General features: G+C 37.6%; 1 protein-coding gene across 9 annotated transcripts in view; it reads left to right on the top strand.

Moving 5' to 3' along the window:
- Positions 1-19,321, top strand: part of LOC109910815 (RNA-binding motif, single-stranded-interacting protein 1-like) — a 229,106-nt gene that overhangs the window by 88,777 nt on the left and 121,008 nt on the right. For all 9 annotated transcript variants that reach the window (XM_048598621.1, XM_048598622.1, XM_048598618.1 and 6 more), the window contains one exon: positions 15,243-15,418. In XM_048598621.1, the coding sequence (XP_048454578.1) occupies positions 15,243-15,418 (176 nt within the window). The remainder of the gene's footprint in view (positions 1-15,242; positions 15,419-19,321) is intronic.

Below are 19,321 nucleotides of genomic sequence, written 5' to 3'. Positions count from 1 at the left end.
TTTTTAACTTTGCTTTAGGAATGCAATGTTTGATACTGGAAAGGATTGTGTATATTTGTTCTAAATTTGCCAAGTAATTAATTTCACAAGTGTGAACCAGCTGTACTTTGTACTTTAGTTCTAATCATCCAATGAGTTTTTACTTGAGGTAGACCTGCATTCCAATGGGCCAGGAATTCAGCAATGTGACTAGATGTTTGGTCTAACAGGGAACAAATGTGTACCTTCTGTGTCACAAAATCCAAGTTTTCCTGTTGAAATGATATGACACAAGCTTTAGGAAACTGTTAAAGAGCTTCCTGTTGTTCAAGAGCTTGGAATGTTGAATCATCTCTCGAAACATAGTTGATGTAAAAAATTTAATGTACAAATTTTTCAGCATGGTAATGACAATATTTCAACTTTATGTATTTTTAATTTTAATGGATGCTGTGCTGGTGGTAATATTCAGGTTGTTGAGGTTTTGAGTTTGCTACCGGTAATGTAATGAAAGATGCAAAATTCTAGTGACATAATCATTGTGTATCCTTTATATTAAAACATACTTGACACATAAAAGATGTGGATCAGGATATCTTGATGATTTGCTTGTTAATATTCTTTAATAAGGATCTTTGTTTTGGCAATTTTTAATTGCCTTTGAAGATTGTTCTCGTGATATGAGATGATGGGTCAAACAGAACAGGTTAATCTGGTTTGGTATTTGCAGTTAAACCATACTTAGTGTTATATACTAAGAATACAATGTTCAGAACTTGTATTGTGAAGAATTTCACAAACTAGATTAATACCAGGAATGGTTTTTTGGTTAATTTAGTTGAAGCAAAGTAGAATTGGCCCACAGGAAGTTGGATACTATGATGAGGAATCCATGTGGTTTTGTACATGAATGAGCGAGATAGATGATATTGTCTCCCTCATTTACTATTCTTTTGATGCATAAAAATAGAAGCAAAGATGGCCTGTAAAAATAACATTTATGATTTTCATCAACTCGGTTATCAACACTTCAGACAGTTGGGGCTGCTTTTTTTTGATAAATAGTGAACTAAAAATGAAGAAACTCATCAAATTCTCAATGCTTATCACTGTATGCTTCCATATTATTCCTCCTGTTTCCTGATTTTTTTTTTTGTGTGCAGCTCCAAAGAGTTGTGAAGATCATGCAAAATACATGCCACTTTGGAAGTGGACAACTCAGATTTTTAGTGTTACGTCCATGTCCTTCTGTATCTGTGTTTACAATCTCTCCAGCAATTTGGCTGACTGAGCTCAAAGTCTTGAAAGTTCTTAGTGCATAATGTACTAACGTTGTGGCAACCACTGGTTTCCATGCACCAAAAAACCCTACATCTTAACTCTTGTTCTCCATATGACTTTAAATAAATGTTCCATTATTTATAGAAATCATTATCCCAGGACTTACATTTGACCAGCCATATAAATACTGTGGTTGCAATAGCAGGTCAGAGGCTAGGAATTCTGCAGTGAGTAACTCGTTTCCTGTCTTCCATATGCTATTCCACCATTTACAAGGCATAATGCAGAAGTAGGATGGGATAGTTTCCATTTGCCTGAATAAGTGCAGCTATAAAATTACAAAAGAAGCTTGACACCATCCAGGTCAAAGCAAGGCACTTGACTGACACCGCATCCACCATTTTTAACATTCACTTCCTTCACCACCAACATGTAAGATTCTAGGAGGTAAAATGTAGGTTTGTAAGACAGAGTTGATTACAGTTATAGTCAGAGATTTGAAAAACAGCCAATGTAAAAGTTTATTAGTCCTGATTAGTTACAAGATGCAGTCCAGGTAAAAATGTTTTTTACAGGTTTTGCTTATTTTTACAAAATTGCTTTTTTTTTATTAGTTTTTAAAACTTAAAATCAGTCATTTTCAGCCTTTCTGCGTTGAGGTGTCAGTTCGCGACATTGGTTGGTCACAGGTCTCTTTCTTTTTCCCCTGTTGGCTGAAGTTCTTCTGTCTTCGGTTTTCCCTATCTTGTGCATCAAATCACTTGAACACCCAGGCCTTATTACCCCTGGCTAGCCACGATCCCCTGCACATGATCAAAGGTGACCTGAACTCTTAATTGGCTTATTCATGCATGGTCAATCTTGGACTTGCTTGGTGGTCTATGTGCAATTCCTGATTTTTTTTTATATAAAAGTAACTGTCATCTTAGTGACCATGCTTCCTGCTGTTTTCCCATTCACTTTTAACATGCCAATTACTTTTTTAGATCATGCTTTTTATATCAGCTTGTGCCTCTTAGCTTACTGATTCTGTTGAAGTTTTGTAAAGAATTTTTTTTTTGTGTTTTGAATATCCATTTGATGATGTTATGGACTAGACTAAACCCACTCAAAATATCGTCAGGTTTCCAAAACCTAATGGTTCAGGCGAAACACTGATGGTAGCCATATAAGTCTTTATCAGCAATGTCTTCTTCCAGTACAAGTCATGGCTTTGCTGGCTGCCTGTTCAGATCTATTGCCAATAACTCTTAATTTCTTGGGCTTTGTCCCCAGTTTTTATGTGAGAAAAGTAGCTATGATATAGTTAGAAATTTTGCCATACCATAACAATCATAGCACGTAAGTTTGGGGATTGGCAGGACTGGAGTGGGGCAATGTGAACTTCTCTTTAATGCAGCATGCTATGAACATCTGTAGGTTGTTGCCTGAAATGATGGAAGAGCATAATTTAATCATGACTTTAAAAAGAAAACTGGATTTATTCATTATTCATGGGATGTGGGCATGCCTAGCTAAGCCAGAATTTATTGCCCATCCCTAAATGTCCAGAGCGCAGGAAAGAGGTAAAAACATTTTGCTGTGGGTCTGGTAGTACATGTAGGCCAAACCAGGTAAGGATTGTAGATTTCCCTTCCTGAAGGACATTAGTGAACCAGATGGATTTTTTTCAACAATACATAATGGTTACATGGTTGCCATTAGACGAGATTCTTCCGTTCCAGGTCTTCTTGAATTCAATTTTCACCACCTGCCATGGCCAGTCAAATTCCAGCTTCTGCTATGCCATGCAAGATCTGGAATCATTTAACCCAAATCCCGAGCAAAAGCTGAGTGCTAGAGATCTGCATGCCTCATTTTAGCTGGCAGTTCTAAAGCAGGTCTGCATGATCCAGAAAAGCAGCAATCTCAGCTTCTGCCTGTTAACAACTATTTGCTAATAAATGGCTGTCGGTTTTCTGCTGTTCATTTTGGCATGTTCCCCCACTATATGGCCTTTTATTCCATGGGTCTCATAATCTTATGTCTCTTGTAATTAAGCCCACTGGGAATTTGGGAACAGGTTGTAGATCTGCAGATGATTATGGAGAATTGAAGAGGAAATGCCATTTAGGGAAAACAACTAAGGACAATAATTTTTAATTTGAGGCATCTGGGTGCTGAGAAGCAAGGTAATCCAGCAAAGAAAGACATTGAGTGTCATGTCTGCATCTTTTCACATGTTAGGACCTCCAAAAATCAGTAACACCAGGCCAAATATATAGTGTCTTCACTGATGTCCAATACCACTTTCTGTGCAGGTTGGAAGTGCTCAGCTTTCATACAAATATTTAAAGTTAAGGTCAAATCTGTAGGGATCCTAACTAAATCCTGGAAATGACATTAGCTGCAGGATAATAACCTTGCTAATTCGTACCTGTTATTTTGGTGAGAAAGGAGTACTATTTGAGGTACTCCAGGGACTGTTGGTAGGATTGCTGTCGTTTCTAGTTGGTATTAATGATGTAAGTTTAGCAATTCAAAGCAAATTGATCAATTTTGGAGATGATATAACCTACAAAAGTTGGTAAACAGTTTCAAAGTTTTTTTGTCTCTGTCTCTCTCACTGTGGTCTTGATAGCTGGTTCAATTTGATCTGAAATCAAATCTGTAACATCATCTGTATACAATATATATAATCTGTAGTCTGAATATTCTTAAAGCTGTGAACACTTTCTCGAATAGCACTCTTTTTGTTTTTTTCTACAGCATCAGATGTCAGTTAGTATTCAGTTAAAAGGGACTTGTGCTCAAGAAGATGTTCTGGCTTAAAGCCATCTTCTAATTTTTTTTATGAATATGTAATGGGAAGGAAATGGTATGCCACCATGGGTTCAGACATTTACAATTGTAAGAAAGTAGTGGCAAGAGTGAGGTTTGCACATGGTTTGATCTTAAGTAGTCGAACAAATGCTTAGGTTCTAAAGCAAAACATTATCTACTGTATAAATGCAAAAAAGTAAATTAAACCATTAGATTTAATTTTGATAGCACGATTTCTAACCTCTTGCCCTGCGCATGTTACTGATACATTGACGATACCTTTGTGACCTTTGAATTTGCAGTTGCAGCTAAGGATTTCCTTGCACTTCTTAGTATACTCCATCCCATGCTAAAATTGACTTTTGAGGTGGAGCAGTCTAACCCTTTCCTTTTTCTTTTCACATTTTGTTGAGAAATATGCCAATGGGTTCTCCACTACTATGTGCTGCAAGCAACTTTTTAACAACAGGTTAAGCAAACTGTTTCAAGCTGCAAGAGTGCAGTAGCTAAATGGGGTTGTATGTCCCACTAATGGGATGCTGCCACCAGTCCAAAACAAAATGCTGTCTACCCCACAATTGAGCAATGTTGTGCATGAATTTCGGTGCCAGTGCAATGGCAGGAGCATTGGCAATTTTCCCAGTGTTTAGCTGTTTGAATCAAACAGCATGTTCCTTTAGTTGTTTGTTTTTATTTTGAAACATGGCAGAGTACAGACTCTATTTACCAAGTCTGCATTTGGAAAAGTCAGAACAAAGCAGATACTGCTAGATGTAATTTGGAGATTAGCTAGCACTGGCTGAACAATTTGAGTGTGCTAATAGCTACACCAGTCAATTTTAAGATAGATCAGTTTAGGTTGTTTATGTTATTAACAGATTCATCCACAAGGATGTGGTCTCTGCAAGCAAAGGCTCTGTTTTGAAACCTTTGCCTTTTTTTTAAAATTACCCAGTATTTTGGGGTTATGTCTAGTTCCTGTTGATTTTACCATGGCAATGCCTTTACCAATCTGAATTGACTTGCCAACAATCAGCATCCTTTCCTGCTGTAGTATAAATTGTTGCGATGGTTTGATATTCTTGTATTTGTCCTGATGACTGTACAGACACCCTCGAGTACATCTCTTTTCAGCAATTCATTATTTCCATGATCAATATTTGACTCCAATTACACGTATCGCACAAATTACCTTTGCAGAGTTAAATTTTAAAAAAAGCAAATAATGAATTACAATCGCCATTCTTTTGCTTGAAATTTTAAAATTGTCAAAATTGATGATCAAAATCTCCATAATCTGATTTGCATTTGTAAATTATCATTTAACTCTCCTGGTTTAAGAATAGTCCACTTGGACAGATTAGGAAGTTGACATGAGCCTAAATGGTTGGTGTGAAAAGGAGGATTTCCATTGAATGGGACACTGACACCTGTGGTGCAACAAGAGGAGTTGTACTATACTACTGGGCTTCATCTGAACTAGGTTGGGACCAAGTCATGGCTGAAAGGATAAATTGGAAACCATTAAACCAATAAATGATGAGAGCAAGATGCAGCTCATCATGAAAGACAATAGGGACAAAAACTTAAGTAATAGGAATAACAAAGCAAACTATGTTTGAAAAACATTTGGATATCAGAACAGAACAATTAAGAGCTCTAATTATTTATTTGAACTATTTGTTTATAATCAACCTGTTCAGAGATGTTATTACCCACCTCTGGAGCAGGTGGGACTTGAACCTGGGCTTCCCAGTCCAGGGGTAGGGACGTTACCACTGCACCACCAAGATGAGGTAGGAATTGACTTAATACATTGGGCATATTTGTTAATAGATAAATTGGGAGGTTTTGAAACCATTTTTTGCTGAAATACTAGATCCATCCAAGTCTATAAGGAGCATAAATCTGCTATGTAGTTGAACAACTTTGGTCATAAAAGGAAATTAGAGCTTCTAAAAGAGCACAGGTAAGTTGTGATTCTGTGAACTGAAAGAGACGGCAAAAGCAAATCAAAAATGGATACCAAGTCAGCTACAAGAATTGAGAAAAATCTCAAAAGAAGAAAATTTAATGTCATGAGAATTATTAGGTTTTTAGAAAATATAATAAGAGAAAGTGGGTGACTAAGGGCACTGGCATATTAATGACGTGCAGATAATTGCAGCTGGAAATTAGAAAGTGGCAAACTTGGTAAATAGCTACTTTAAATCAATCTTGAACAGCAGTTTTTAAAATTTCTTGCTTGGGAAGTTAGTATCACTGGCAAGGTAAACCATTTGTTCCTCATTCCTAGTAGCCCTTGGGGAAAGTGGTGGTGAGCAGTCTACTGGAACTGACAGTCAGTTTGTTGTAGGTCCACCTAAGAGTTCCAGGATTTTAAACCAGCAACAGAGAAGGAACAGGATATAGTTTCAAGTTGATGTGGAGCTGGCAACTTGCATATGTTTTCTTGGTCCCAGCCTGGTTCTTGGCCCCTCTGTATGGTAGGTGTTGTTGAAGGAACCTTGATGAGTTGCTGCATTGCATCTTTGACATGGTATATGCTGTGGTTTGGCAATGGAGAAAATGAATGTTGAAGGTGATGGATGGAGTGCTGATCAGGCAGGTTGTTTTGACCTGAATGATGTTGCGTTTCTCGAGTGTCGTTGGACCAGAATTTATCCAGGCAAATAGAGCATATGCCATCAGATGTTTGACTCAATACCAAACTCGGTGGAGTTGTGGATCGTGTAGAAGGTTGTCAAAGGATACATCAGGATATAGCTCAGTTGCAGATATGATGTAGAAATGGCAGATGGATTTTCATCTGGGAAAGTGTGAGGTGTTGTAGTTGGGGAGATAAAATATCAAGAAAAAGTATACAGTTAATGACAGCACCCTGAACAGCATTGATGTACAGAGGGATCTTGCAATGTATGGCATGCTTGCCTTTATTAGTCAGGGAATTGAGTTCAAGAGTCAGGATCAAAAATTTCTAGTTCTGAGGAAGGGTCACCGGACCCAAAACTTTAACTCTGTTTTTTCCTTCACAGATGCTGCCAGACCTGCTGAGCTTTTCCAGCAACTTTGTTTTTGTTCCTGATTTACAGCATCCGCAGTTCTTTTGGGTTTTTTTTTCAAGAGCCAGGATGCCATGTTACAGCTTGAATGATGAAAATCCAATGTTATCAAAGGCTTGGCAGCCCTGTTTGATAATTAGAGAAATTCCACTCTTGTTTGGACCCAAAGTTTGGCCAACTTTTTCCTCTTCCTCCAGATGCATTATTTTGATTGCCTCCTATTGTACTCGATATCAAATACATCGAAAATAGTTCACCTAGTTGTTAAGAATGTTTTGCTTGAACTGAGTGGTAACATTTTAGATAAAGTCATTTCACATTTTGTTATGAAGTCATATGATGCATTTTATGTGGATTTAAGTTGTGATCGGTATGTATTGAATGAAAATTATTAATTGTGTAGAAGCTAGCCAGATCAATCACTTTTTGAGATGTTTGTCGAGATATTTTCAATATAATGACTTCTCATAATTCAAAATAATCTGAATTCCTTCTGAAAAAAGAAGAGAGTCAACACTCACACTTTAAAATAACAGGGGGAAATATAGGGGGGGGTGGACATCTAGGTAAGAGCAAGCAGTGTTTTTCAGAAAAAAAAGTCTTAAAAATTCAGGGTAAATAAATTATTCAATATTCCAGCACAGACTTCACAACGTTGAGTCAATAGTGTTGAATCAGTAATTCGAAGTCTTTTCATTTTAAACTAATTTAGTGAGTGGCAATTTAAATGGACAAAGATTTTAAGCTTAATCAGATACTGTTGGAAAACCCAAAACAATCTTTCATTTAATTGTCCGCATTTAATGCCAAAACTAAAAATTTAATCTCTTCCTAATTTAATGCAAATCACAAGTTACATTGAAATGGGAGAAAATAACCAGGTCCTGTAAACAGAACAAACATGCAAGAATATCTATCATAAGAGCTTTTCCAATATATTACCCTGCTGCCAAAAAAAAAGTTTCATGTGCACACCACTGTTTTGGAACTCCTAGTTTAGTGGAAGTTGTATCAATAACGCATTTGAAAATATAACATGGGAGAAAAGCTTTCGGGCATGTTGGTGAGAACTAAATACCTATTTGGTCTGTTTTGTGATTTTGGGATACGGTAATCTGTTCCATACAACATCCGTGTTTAAGGCAATAATTTTTTTATTATCACTCAGTCTACGTAGAGAATATTTATAAGGGAGTTTGATTGCTTTAATACTTTTATACTGTATGAAGAGACACAGCTCTTTGAGAACACCCATCAACAGGAGGAAGTGTGGAAAAGGAACCAGAATGTCAGTGATGTGAAGGCTGAGGATCAATTCCATCTTCTGCAAACATCTACCAAATGTGTGTCCAGCGATGTGGCTCCAGATTGGGGCTCATCAGTCATGCAAGGACCCACAAAACCCATGACAGGTGACTGGGAGTTTCCAAGGTCAACACCCATTTTTGTTAGCAAGTGATTGCCAACGACATCCCTATCACTGGAAACAGAATAGTTTTTGTGGCATTCCTGTGAAGAAATGAAATTTGCAGTGTGGAGTTTTACATGAAGAGGTGGTCCCTCTCTTCTTAGTCCTAAAGCTTGCAGCTGAAAAACAGCAAAGACAAGAATACTGGATAGGCTGCCATTTTTGTGTGGTGCTTGCCTGATATCCAAGAAAATTCTGTATTGCCGAATCATGGATTTATACTCCTCAGAACCGTAATATAAATATGTAGAAATGAGTTGTATTTATAAATGTTTGGTATATAAGGCAAGACGGACACTGAGGTTATGCATGGCCTTTCATCTTTGGGATCTCAGTTTGCGTGCCGCTAAGACTGATGTGATTTCTCTTTTCGATGTCAGATACAAGGTTGCAGGTTAACTGCGTTTTCTTGGTGGTTAGGGATTCAGAGTGCAAAATTACACTAATTGTAAATTTCTTCTAGCACAAACTGCCTTGTTTCTGTTGCAAAAATTAATCATTTTTGCAGGTTAAGAGTAAGATGCATTGTTTATCTTTTAATAAAATTCTTCCATGGGATATTGATGTACCTGGGAAGGCCAAGACTTGTCACCCATCCCTAGATGGCCTTGAAATTAATGGCTTCTTAAGCCAGACCATTTGGGCCCGACCAGATAAAGATGGCGAGATTCCTACCCTGAAGGATAGCATTCCCGGTTGGTTTTAATGACAAATTTTGTGAACTTCCATTACTGGAACTAGCTTTCGATTCTAGATTTTGTCCTTGGATCACTATCCTGTGCCTACGGATTACAAGCTTATTAATAGTCCCACTATAAGACCATAAGAAATAGGAAACAAGAGTAGGCCATTCAGCACCTTGAGCCTAATCCTCCGTTCAGTAGGATTATGGCACTTCCGACATTCCTGACATCCACTTCCCTGCATTTTCCATGTAACCCTTGATTCCCCAACTAATCAACCTTCTGGGAGAAGAAATTCCTCCTCATCTCAGTCTTAAATTTGCACCCTTTTTATTCTGAGATTATGCCCTCTGGTCCTAGACTCTGCATGATGGGAAACAGTACCTCAGCATTTACCCTGTCAAGCCCCTTAAGAATCCTGTGTCTTTCAAAGAGATCACCTTTCATTTTTCTAAACTCCAGTGAGTAGAGTCACAACTTGTCTAGCCTTTGCTCATTTGACAATCCCTCCAATACCAGGGATCATTCTAGTGATCCTTCTCACCATTATCTGCCGCACCCACCCTACCAACTCTAACTACATTACAAGGAAGCTTATTCTGCATCGCCCCAAAAGGAAATTGAAATGTCGTGACAGAACATGCAGCTAAGTACAGAGAACCACCTAAAAACAACTAATATTAAAGAAAAGGCTACAAAGGTAGCAAATTGTAGAAGTACAACAAATTAACATGGGGGAGAGAAATTCCAAACTCATTAGGTAGCAGCTAACTCAAACTTCGGATCGGAGTCAGAGTTCTGAAACAGAAAATGACAGAGCCACAGAGCTTCAAGCATTCATCATTTCAGTGTACCACAGGAATGTGGAGTCATTGCTACCACTTTCAGGGGCCTTCTCGAATGCTTAGGCTCACAGAAGTGAGACAACTGGAAGAAATTTATTTTTCCACGTATCAAATAACTATTAAATAACAACAATGACCAAAATGACTCTCCAAGCAGTCAGCACCATCGTCAATGATGTGTTGATCAGACAAGGGGTGGGTGAGACTTCATTTTGACATGAGGAGAGTCTGCAAGGTTATGATGCATATTTTGATTTTCATGTAAGAACATGGTAACTGTTCGGGCTAAACTTGCCAATCAGACAGAGACCAAGCAAGTCCAGAGATTGATTTTTATCTACGATCTTTGACATATGCACATTTTCCTGCTGATCTGCTATCTAAAGAATGAAGTAATACAGGACCACATATTTGGGGTAAGGGGCATTATCTGTTTTCTTGCAATTAATGGAGTATTTAACACTCACTAAAATGATACAGATATAGAAACAAAATCTGGTAATAGCTTGCAGATAGTCTAAGGCTCTGTGTAATTTATAGGTCTGAAAGCAGCTTGCTAAAGCAAAATCTTGCCAAAAGCTATAAAAGAGCATGCCAACCGCCATCTTCGTATACTTCAGGTGATGTAGGAATGAGCCACATATGCATGATGACTCTCAGGCAGGGGGAGCTGAATGCTACAATTGTTGCAAAGTTGATCATTTTGAAATATTGCTGTTATTCCAAAACTACAATTAGTGGAAGTAAAAGACAGAATTTTAAATGCAACCAGGTCCTGCAAATGGGAGAATCTCAGCCACAGAAACTAAACATGCTAGGAAAGATAAATGACTCAGACATAAATACTGGTTGTTAAGTTTCAAAGTGGGGGGACAGTCTACTGAGTTTAAACTAGACGCTGGAGCAGATGTTGGTGTACTGGAACAGGTTCAGCTAAAAACATCTTTAATCAAACTTCATGGCCCAGAGAAACACATTTAAAAGAAAGAGGTCTGATCAGACAAGATTAAAATATAAAGACTCTTCAAGATAACTCAACCATTTTAAATTTTACGGAATTAAAAATCTTCGCTTCTCAGTGAGAAGCATGTGATGAAACCACTTGACAATGTCCATACAATTGCTGGAAAAAAAATTGAAGAGAATTTTCTAATTTCATTCTCGGGGTAATTGTTTCTTGACTTAAAAAATAAATATCATATTACTTTGCAGGCAGGTGCAAAACCAACTTGAGATTTTACTCCCAGAAGGGTACTGCACCTTTTAATGGATAAAATAAGAACAAAAATTGAAAAAATGTGATAACTGGTTTATTTCATTGCGCACAGTACCCACTAAATGGTGTTCAGGTATAGTCGCCATTTCAAAAACAAATGAGATATTTGGATCAGCATCATCTTGTCCCAACTCTCAAAGCAGTAGCTGTGGAATATATGCAATGCTATCAGTTGATGATGGCTGAGCCGAATTGAAGAGTACAGGCTCATAACCATTAGTTGTTAACAGTGGAGGTAGAAAAAAATGAAAACCTCTTAGGCCAAGAACCAAAGTTGCTAACTACTTCTACGATGTCTTTTGGTCATTAATTTTTCAACTTTGTCCTCTAGAATATTTCAGGTGCAGACACCAATGTCCAGCCTTCTTCAAGGAAGGGATGGAAAAATATGCCATTTGCATGAGTATTCCAGTACACTGTTCCACAAAGGAGGATCATGGTTGGAAAATTAGGAAGGTTTTGAAGACGCTCCAGGAGGCAGGCCAAATGATAACCAACAAGTGTGAATTTGTAAAACCTGTGATCAAATTCTTTGGTCACTCAGTTCAAGCCATAGGATTAACATCTGATTCTCAGAAAACAAAGGTAACCTGGGAATTTACACGATCTAGGAAGAAAATAGAGCTACAAGTATTCCTAGGGATAGTTAAACAAGTGGGGAGATTCATGGCAAATCTATCAGCAACTGATGAACCGGTGAGGAAATTATGGCAGTTGGAAAGATTCTGTCTGCTCATGACAGACTGACTGCTCACAGGGCAGATTTAAGACAAGGTCAACTGTGGTGCTGGAATGTCCATCCGAGAGTTTTTTTCACAAAAAAACTAAGAAATTCTTCTTCAAATTAGTATATTACCACCCACAGTTACCAACAACAGAACTTGCAGGTATGTCATATGCTTGTGTGTAGTGTTGCTACGAATCCATGTCGATGGAAAATATAGACTTGATATACTTTGCTTCAAAGGTCTCCAACAGAAAAAGAGAAAAGATCTTCCACATGGAGGGGTGGTGGGATGTATTGGAAGAAAAGTCTTAGGTGCAAGAAGTTTGATGATTGTGATGGGCCCAAAATGTAAGATTGAAACTGGTCTCAAACCCCTTGTTTCCTTTCTGAATATGAAGGAAATTAAAACAGATGCCACCTTGCATGTAGCACTTCAGAATGTTGAGATATGACTGAACAACTGAGTACCTACAAGGGAGTTGCTAAATAGCTGATAGGTTGCTGAACTTGTTTTCAAGCCTGTTTGGATAGCAAGATGTGGAATTTATATCAAAAGGAGAAGCATACTCATTATTGGTAATTGAGCACTTAAGGATATGAGGTGAAACCTTAGAAATGATTAGAGAAGTTCAATGCCAATGAGAATTGTCTCTACATTCGAAAACATTGCCAGGACTGATGGCCACCAGCAACAGCACATCAAGACAATACCTTGTGCAATGAAAATGTCTCCCATTGAGAAGGTTTGCTGATTGGTGATACTCTCAATATTCAGAATTGTTATTCTTCAAATATTATATGAAGGAATATTAAAACATTACGTAAAAGCCCAAAAGTCAATTTGGTGGCCAGTAAAACGATATCCAGTTGTCACATCTGTTCTCTGAACAGTCAGTCATGAGCAGAAAGAATCTTTATAACTGTCATAATTCTATCAACACTTTGGGAAAGGTTAGGAATAGATTTTGTTTGAGTTTAACGGCAACATGTGTATCAGTATTCTAGACCATTGCTCAAGTTAAATTGAAATAAATCAAATCATTAGACAGTTTCGCAGTTGACATGTGATAAAGTCATTAAAATGAATATATTCATCTAATGGTAATGCTGACACGGTTCTGTTTGATAATGAGCCACAAATGAGCAATTTACAGAACTTGCTGTCACTCAAGTAATAGGTTCATCTCATTACCCATGAGCATATGACCTAACTGCTACACAATCTGGTGGTGGTTGGGGAAGAAGGGATGTGACATAATGGATTATCAATGTGACTCTAATATAGAATCACATGACTGGAGAGAATGAAGCAAGATTTCAATGAAGCCATATTGAGCTCATGCACTCACCCTGTAAGTACAAAGTCTATAAATAAGAACAGCAGCATAGAATCCCTACAGTGTGGAAACAGGCCCTTCAGCCCAACAAATCCACATCGACCCTTGGAGCATCCCACCCAGACCCATCCTCTTATAACCTACCTAAGCTACGCATCCCTGAACACTACGGGCAATTTAGCATAGCCAATCCACCTAACCTGCACATCTTTGGACTGTGGGAGGAAACCCACACAGACATGAAAATGTGCAAATGTAAAGTCCTTGTTGAATACAGACAGCAATAAAGTGTCTTTCAAGTAAATCAGGCCCATGTTGAAGATGAAACAGGACACCCACCTCTTTTTGTGTGTAAAGCTCATAACAAGGAGACGAATTTGCCTTGAATCCTTGACATTGAAGATTTGTGTCTATAATCCAATTCTTGCAGTCACATTGGAGCATAACTCCTATCACAATCCGCTCTGAAAAGCTTTAAGCTGTAGGTTTCTGGGTGATCCAAGAGAACCAATACTGATAGAAATTCATTAATTGTTAGCTCCAAAATACTCCTGTTCTCCAAATAATCACAACCAAACAATTAATCAAATCTGTCAAAATACTCAGTGTCAGGGTAATCAATTATGTTCATTGGTTTTGATAATGTCTTCAAGCAGGGTGTGCTGAAAACTCACTTTGTTATTGTCCATCTGTTAGAGCTAAGGAGGTTCAATAAATACTATTATTGTCCTTGATGTGTCCTTCGTGATAATTGCAGGAATGTCATTTTAGAAGTAATTCACGTGCAAAGCTTTATAAAATCAAATGTATTGATTAACATTTTTGTAACTATTGATACTCAGAAATAAATGATGCTGAAATAATGTTTAATGTGGATGTCATAGAAGGAATCAGAAGTTTGCATTTCAGAAATGTATATTTTCTGATTTTTGTATGGAGGCCTACGTTTTCAGATAAATCCAATATGGTTTTGAAAATGAAGAAATCCTGGTGTCATCGGGAGAAACGTGCACTTGGTTAGCAGTATCAATCCTAAATGTTTCACTGATCTTATTTCTACCTTTTTAAAAATCCTGATTCATCCCCAATATACCCGCCTCCTCTCTGTTCCCAGTTCCTTTGCATACAGATCAAATATATTCCTTGTATTCATTGCATAAGAAATGTGGAATTATGCTGGACAGAGCTACAAGGCTACTGGGATAATTTGCCCTGCCAGTGATGCTCCATCGTTTACACTGTGTAAATAAGGGAAAGTCCTGGACAGAGCATTCAAGTCTATTAGTTGAATCTTTGCCAGGCTTGAGAGGACATCATGGAAGTGACAGGAGAAGGGCATGCTCAGAGAAGTTAGCATTGTGTTCATGTTTTCCAGAAGGAAAGCCTGTTACTGGCGACTGTCCATTTTAGCTTGGTGATTAAATTGAAACCCGTGGATATTAGGAGTAATTGTGTAAATATTGTAAGTTGTGTGAGTAATGTTAAAGGTGTTTATAATAGAAGGTCGGAAACACATTAATCTCTGCTATTATTTTCCATGTATGATTTCAATAATTGTTGGGAGCCATGAGTACATATAGCAGTAGAGTCTATGAAGTTGATATATTGTTATTCATACATGTAACATTGTTTCTTAATAATTAAGTTATAAACAATCAACTATTAAGATCTTAAATTTATTGTGTTGTCATAAATATGAAATTTGCATCTAATGTATAATAAACAATCTAGCAATAAGTTTTAACACTTTTTTTTTAACATTTATTTTTCTTTTTTTTTCAGCAACCCTGTGCACCCACGTCCCATCCAATGGCACCAGCCAGTCCCCTTACCAACAGCAACAACAGTAGTAGCGGCAGTAATAATACAGGATGGGAACAGCTCAGTAAGACAAACCTTTACATCCGAGGACTGCCACCAGGCACCACAGACCAAGATCTGGTGAAACTCTGCCAGCCGTAAGTACTCGATATCCTACTCTAAACAGTCATTTTCATTTGATCTTTGTCCATTAACTTCTGACATTATTAAAATAGCTTTTCATGTGTAAATAATCTGTATAATTATATGCAGGAGAATGCACTGGAATTGACTCAAATTTAGTGCGGTTGGGTTTATTTTTCAAAGTTGAGAAATGCTCCCTCTTTGGCTGAGTTTTCAAGAAAGAGGTGGATCTAGCTCTTGTGGCTGAAGGGATCAAGAGATATGGTGGAGGGTGGGATGATGGTATTGAGCTTGATCAGCCATGATCATACTGAATGGCAGAGCAGGCTTGAGGGGTTGCATGACTTACTCCTGCTCCTATCTTAATATTTCTGTGTAAGTCACTTAGACTGTTCTTGGTGTTTTATTAAGCTGCAGAAAAGTATCACTTCATAATTTAACCGGGTTATAATTTAGTATAATTAACTAGATTAATACAAGAAAAATTTCCTGTTAATGCTCTCTGTTGATATTTGAGAATTAAAATTAAATGTGTTTCCTGTTGCAGACTAGTTGGATATAACACTACTCTGGATGGTAAAGCTGTTTTTTTTTCAGTAACCACCTGTTATTTAAAAGATAGCTTTAGGATGACATTTTTCAACATTAACTAGTATTTCCACGTTGAAAGTGTCTTCTATCCTTTAGGATAAATTTGATTTTTGGGGCCAGTAGTCAGATAGCAGAGTTTGCCATTGACCTCAAAGAAAGTTGCCCGAGTGATTGACTAACCTTTTGTGGCATAGTTTTCCCTGTTCCCAAAGCTGTTTAAATCTGACAGCAATCTAAATGAATATTTTGGTGCGTAGCCACAGGGAAGTCAGCAAGTACCATCACACTCCATAAAACTGGGAATTAAGTGCTTTCCTTCCTTAAAATAAGGACCTCATCAGTCAGCAAAATAAATGATGGTTGGATTAAGATAAAAGCTAAAATGTAGGTTATGAAATAATTTTAAAAAGTATAATATAGAATTTTTACAGCCATAGAAAAATTTGACATTCTACAAATTTAAAACTAGCTTCTTGGAGCCAGTGATGATGCTTAGCAGTTGTTATGAAGTTAGATAGCATTTAAGATGCAGTTTTACCTTATTGAACAAGTTGTAACGTTTTTGTAGAGTTTGTACAGCAAGACTAACAGCAAAAGGTGAGATGTTATCTGAGACGTCTCAAATTAAGCAGTGAATCACTGATACCAACTTGTATGCATGTATGTACTCTAGAGGTTGAGGTCATCATTGCAGCAATGTCTAGCATTATTGAGGCTCTGTGGTCAATCTAGTCCCCGATTAGAAGGATGTCAACTTAATTGACCCCAGTTGAGCATGACATTTCTTGGGAAGCTTCTATGTTGAATAGATATGTATCAGTTTGAAGCTTCCATTCTCTACTTGATCATAATCGCCTATGTTTGAATGGACCTTTAGTGGTGTGTACTACTAGAAAACCAAGGTATGCAAAAAGGTGCAAGTATTGAGACAGAACAGTTACCTTGTAACATTTATCTCTCTTTTTTTAAAAGAAAGTTATAAATCCCAACTATTGTACTGCTCATTATATGATGCTCTTACATTGTTTTTGTGTAAATCATTCACTAATGTGTTTTTTTCCATTGGGAGTATTAACGATGGAGTCCTAAATGTTGCTTTGAACACCTGGTTACAAAGATCCCCTGTTAGCATATTTTAAAATAAATTATTGGACTCTGATTATCAGAGTCGCTTTGAAGAAAACCAGCATGGAGCAATAACAAAGATTCCTATTTTATACAGTGTTTTTCATGACGACCAGATATCTCAAGGAATTTGCAGCCAGTGAAGTACTTTTGAAGTGCAGTCACTTGGGTAAAGCTGGAGAAATGGAAACTAATTCATATACGTGCACTCCCAAAAACAGCAATGTGATAAGGACCAAGTGATCTGCTTTTAGTGATGTTGATTCCAGGATAAGTATTGGTCAGAACAGTAGGGATACTTACCCTGCAGCTCTTCAAAATAGTGAAGTGGGATCTTTTAGAATCATGTGAGAGGATATTTGGAGCCCTGATTAAAAAAAAAATTAATGAGAAAGACAACACCTCCAATTATTTGCACTGGAGCGTTTGCCTTGAGTTTTATGATCAAATCCTATGCTAGGACTTGAACACAATCTTCTGAATCAGATCCGTGAACCATGACTGACACCAGTTAATTGCTTACAAGTTATAAGATACCTTCTTGGTTTTCTTTTGCATGACAAACTTTAATAACTTTAATTCTCCTGACTTGAAATGTCTGTCCCTCCCTGTGTGTTTTACCTATCGGTATCTCTATCAAGTTAGTTGATGATTGGCCAGCATGGGGAAGAGGTAAAGGGAGTAAGTAAATTAGATGCACATGGCATACCCTACATGTTTTTGTTGGGTGGTATGAATGAAAGTGCCATATTTGAAGATGTTGAGAAAATTAATATTGCTGTATTTTTGCCAATCAGTGTCAATATCATTCATTTCTAATTAGGGTGCAGAATAAACGATATTCTGCTAATGCTAGCTTCATTTGTTAAACTTTGGTTCAATTGATTTTCAGTTTCACAAGATATGGATGTCTTGTTTCGTTAATTACACTGGCTGCCTGAAAACTATTAAATGCTTTTCTGCATATCCACAGATCCCCATAAACCATTTTGACCATTGTGTTGATGGTCAGTTTGGATTAAACTCACCAGTTTGATACTATGAACTAGCTTTGACTATGAACTTTAATAGCCAATTTATTTCCAAACTTCCTAAACCCATCAAAGAAAGGAAACTGATTCATTTGGCTAGAACCAAACCCAAATCCGCTAACAATCACTTGCATTTATGTAGCATCTATGCTGAATTTTCAATGTCCTAAAGCACTTCAGAGGAGCAATATTACGACCTAGAAAGAAACAGACAATAGGACCAAAAGCATGGCCAAAAATTACATTTTAAGCATCTTGAAGGAGGGATGTAGTTGGAGAGACAGTAGAGTTCAGAGAAGTAATTAGTGAGGGGGTGACTAAGTAAAGGATATGCGAGAGAGCACATTTGAAGGGAGAGTCCTCGGTTGTAGTGCTGAAGGAGGCTGCAAAAATAGTGACAAATTTGAAACAAGAGAAAACTTTGTGACTTAATACAATGTCCAGCTCAACCTCTCCTCTACCCCTTTCAACTTGCTTATCACTTTGTGCTGCTAGGATAGAAAATGCATTGTCTTAATTTTCAAAAATTCCTTCGATTTGGGAAATGTCCCATCGGACTGGGAAATACTAAACGTAACTCTTCTACTTGAGAGAGGATAGAGAACAGAAAGAATGAAATTACAGGCTAGTTTGCCTAACATCTGGCAGAATGAAACTGGTGGTATCTATCATTAGGAAAGTTATAAGCTGGGCACTAAGAAAATCTTGTTGACTCTGATTGCATTATGATCCTGTGAAGGGGACGTGATGTTTGACTAATTTTAGTTCTTTCAGGGAATAATGAGCATACACACCCACATTTCAGGAGTAGGAGTAGGCCACTTGGCCCCTCGAGCTGTCTCTGCCATTCAATAAGATTGATGCATGATCTGATTACTCCACATTCCAGTCTACTCCCAAAACCCTTCCACTTCCTTGCTTACAAAGAATCTATCTACACCTACCTTAAAAATATTCCAGGATCCTGCTTCCACTTCGTTTTGAGGAAGAGATTTAAAGAGAGAACCTCCGGCGGGGAGACTTCTTGCCTGTTTTCAATGGGTGAAACAGTAACCCCTACTTCTAGATTCTCTCACAAAAGGAAGCATCCTTTCCACCTGCACCCTGCACCCTGTCAAGCCCCCTCCAGGACTGTATGGTCCAATCAAATTGCCTCTTACTCTTGTCAAC

The sequence above is a fragment of the Rhincodon typus genome, chromosome 7 (genome assembly GCF_021869965.1).
Source record: "Rhincodon typus isolate 14 chromosome 7, sRhiTyp1.1, whole genome shotgun sequence".
Classification (NCBI taxonomy): Eukaryota; Metazoa; Chordata; class Chondrichthyes; order Orectolobiformes; family Rhincodontidae; genus Rhincodon; species Rhincodon typus.
The sequence above is the reverse complement of the archived record's forward strand: the minus strand, read 5'-3'. Positions and strand labels throughout refer to the sequence as shown.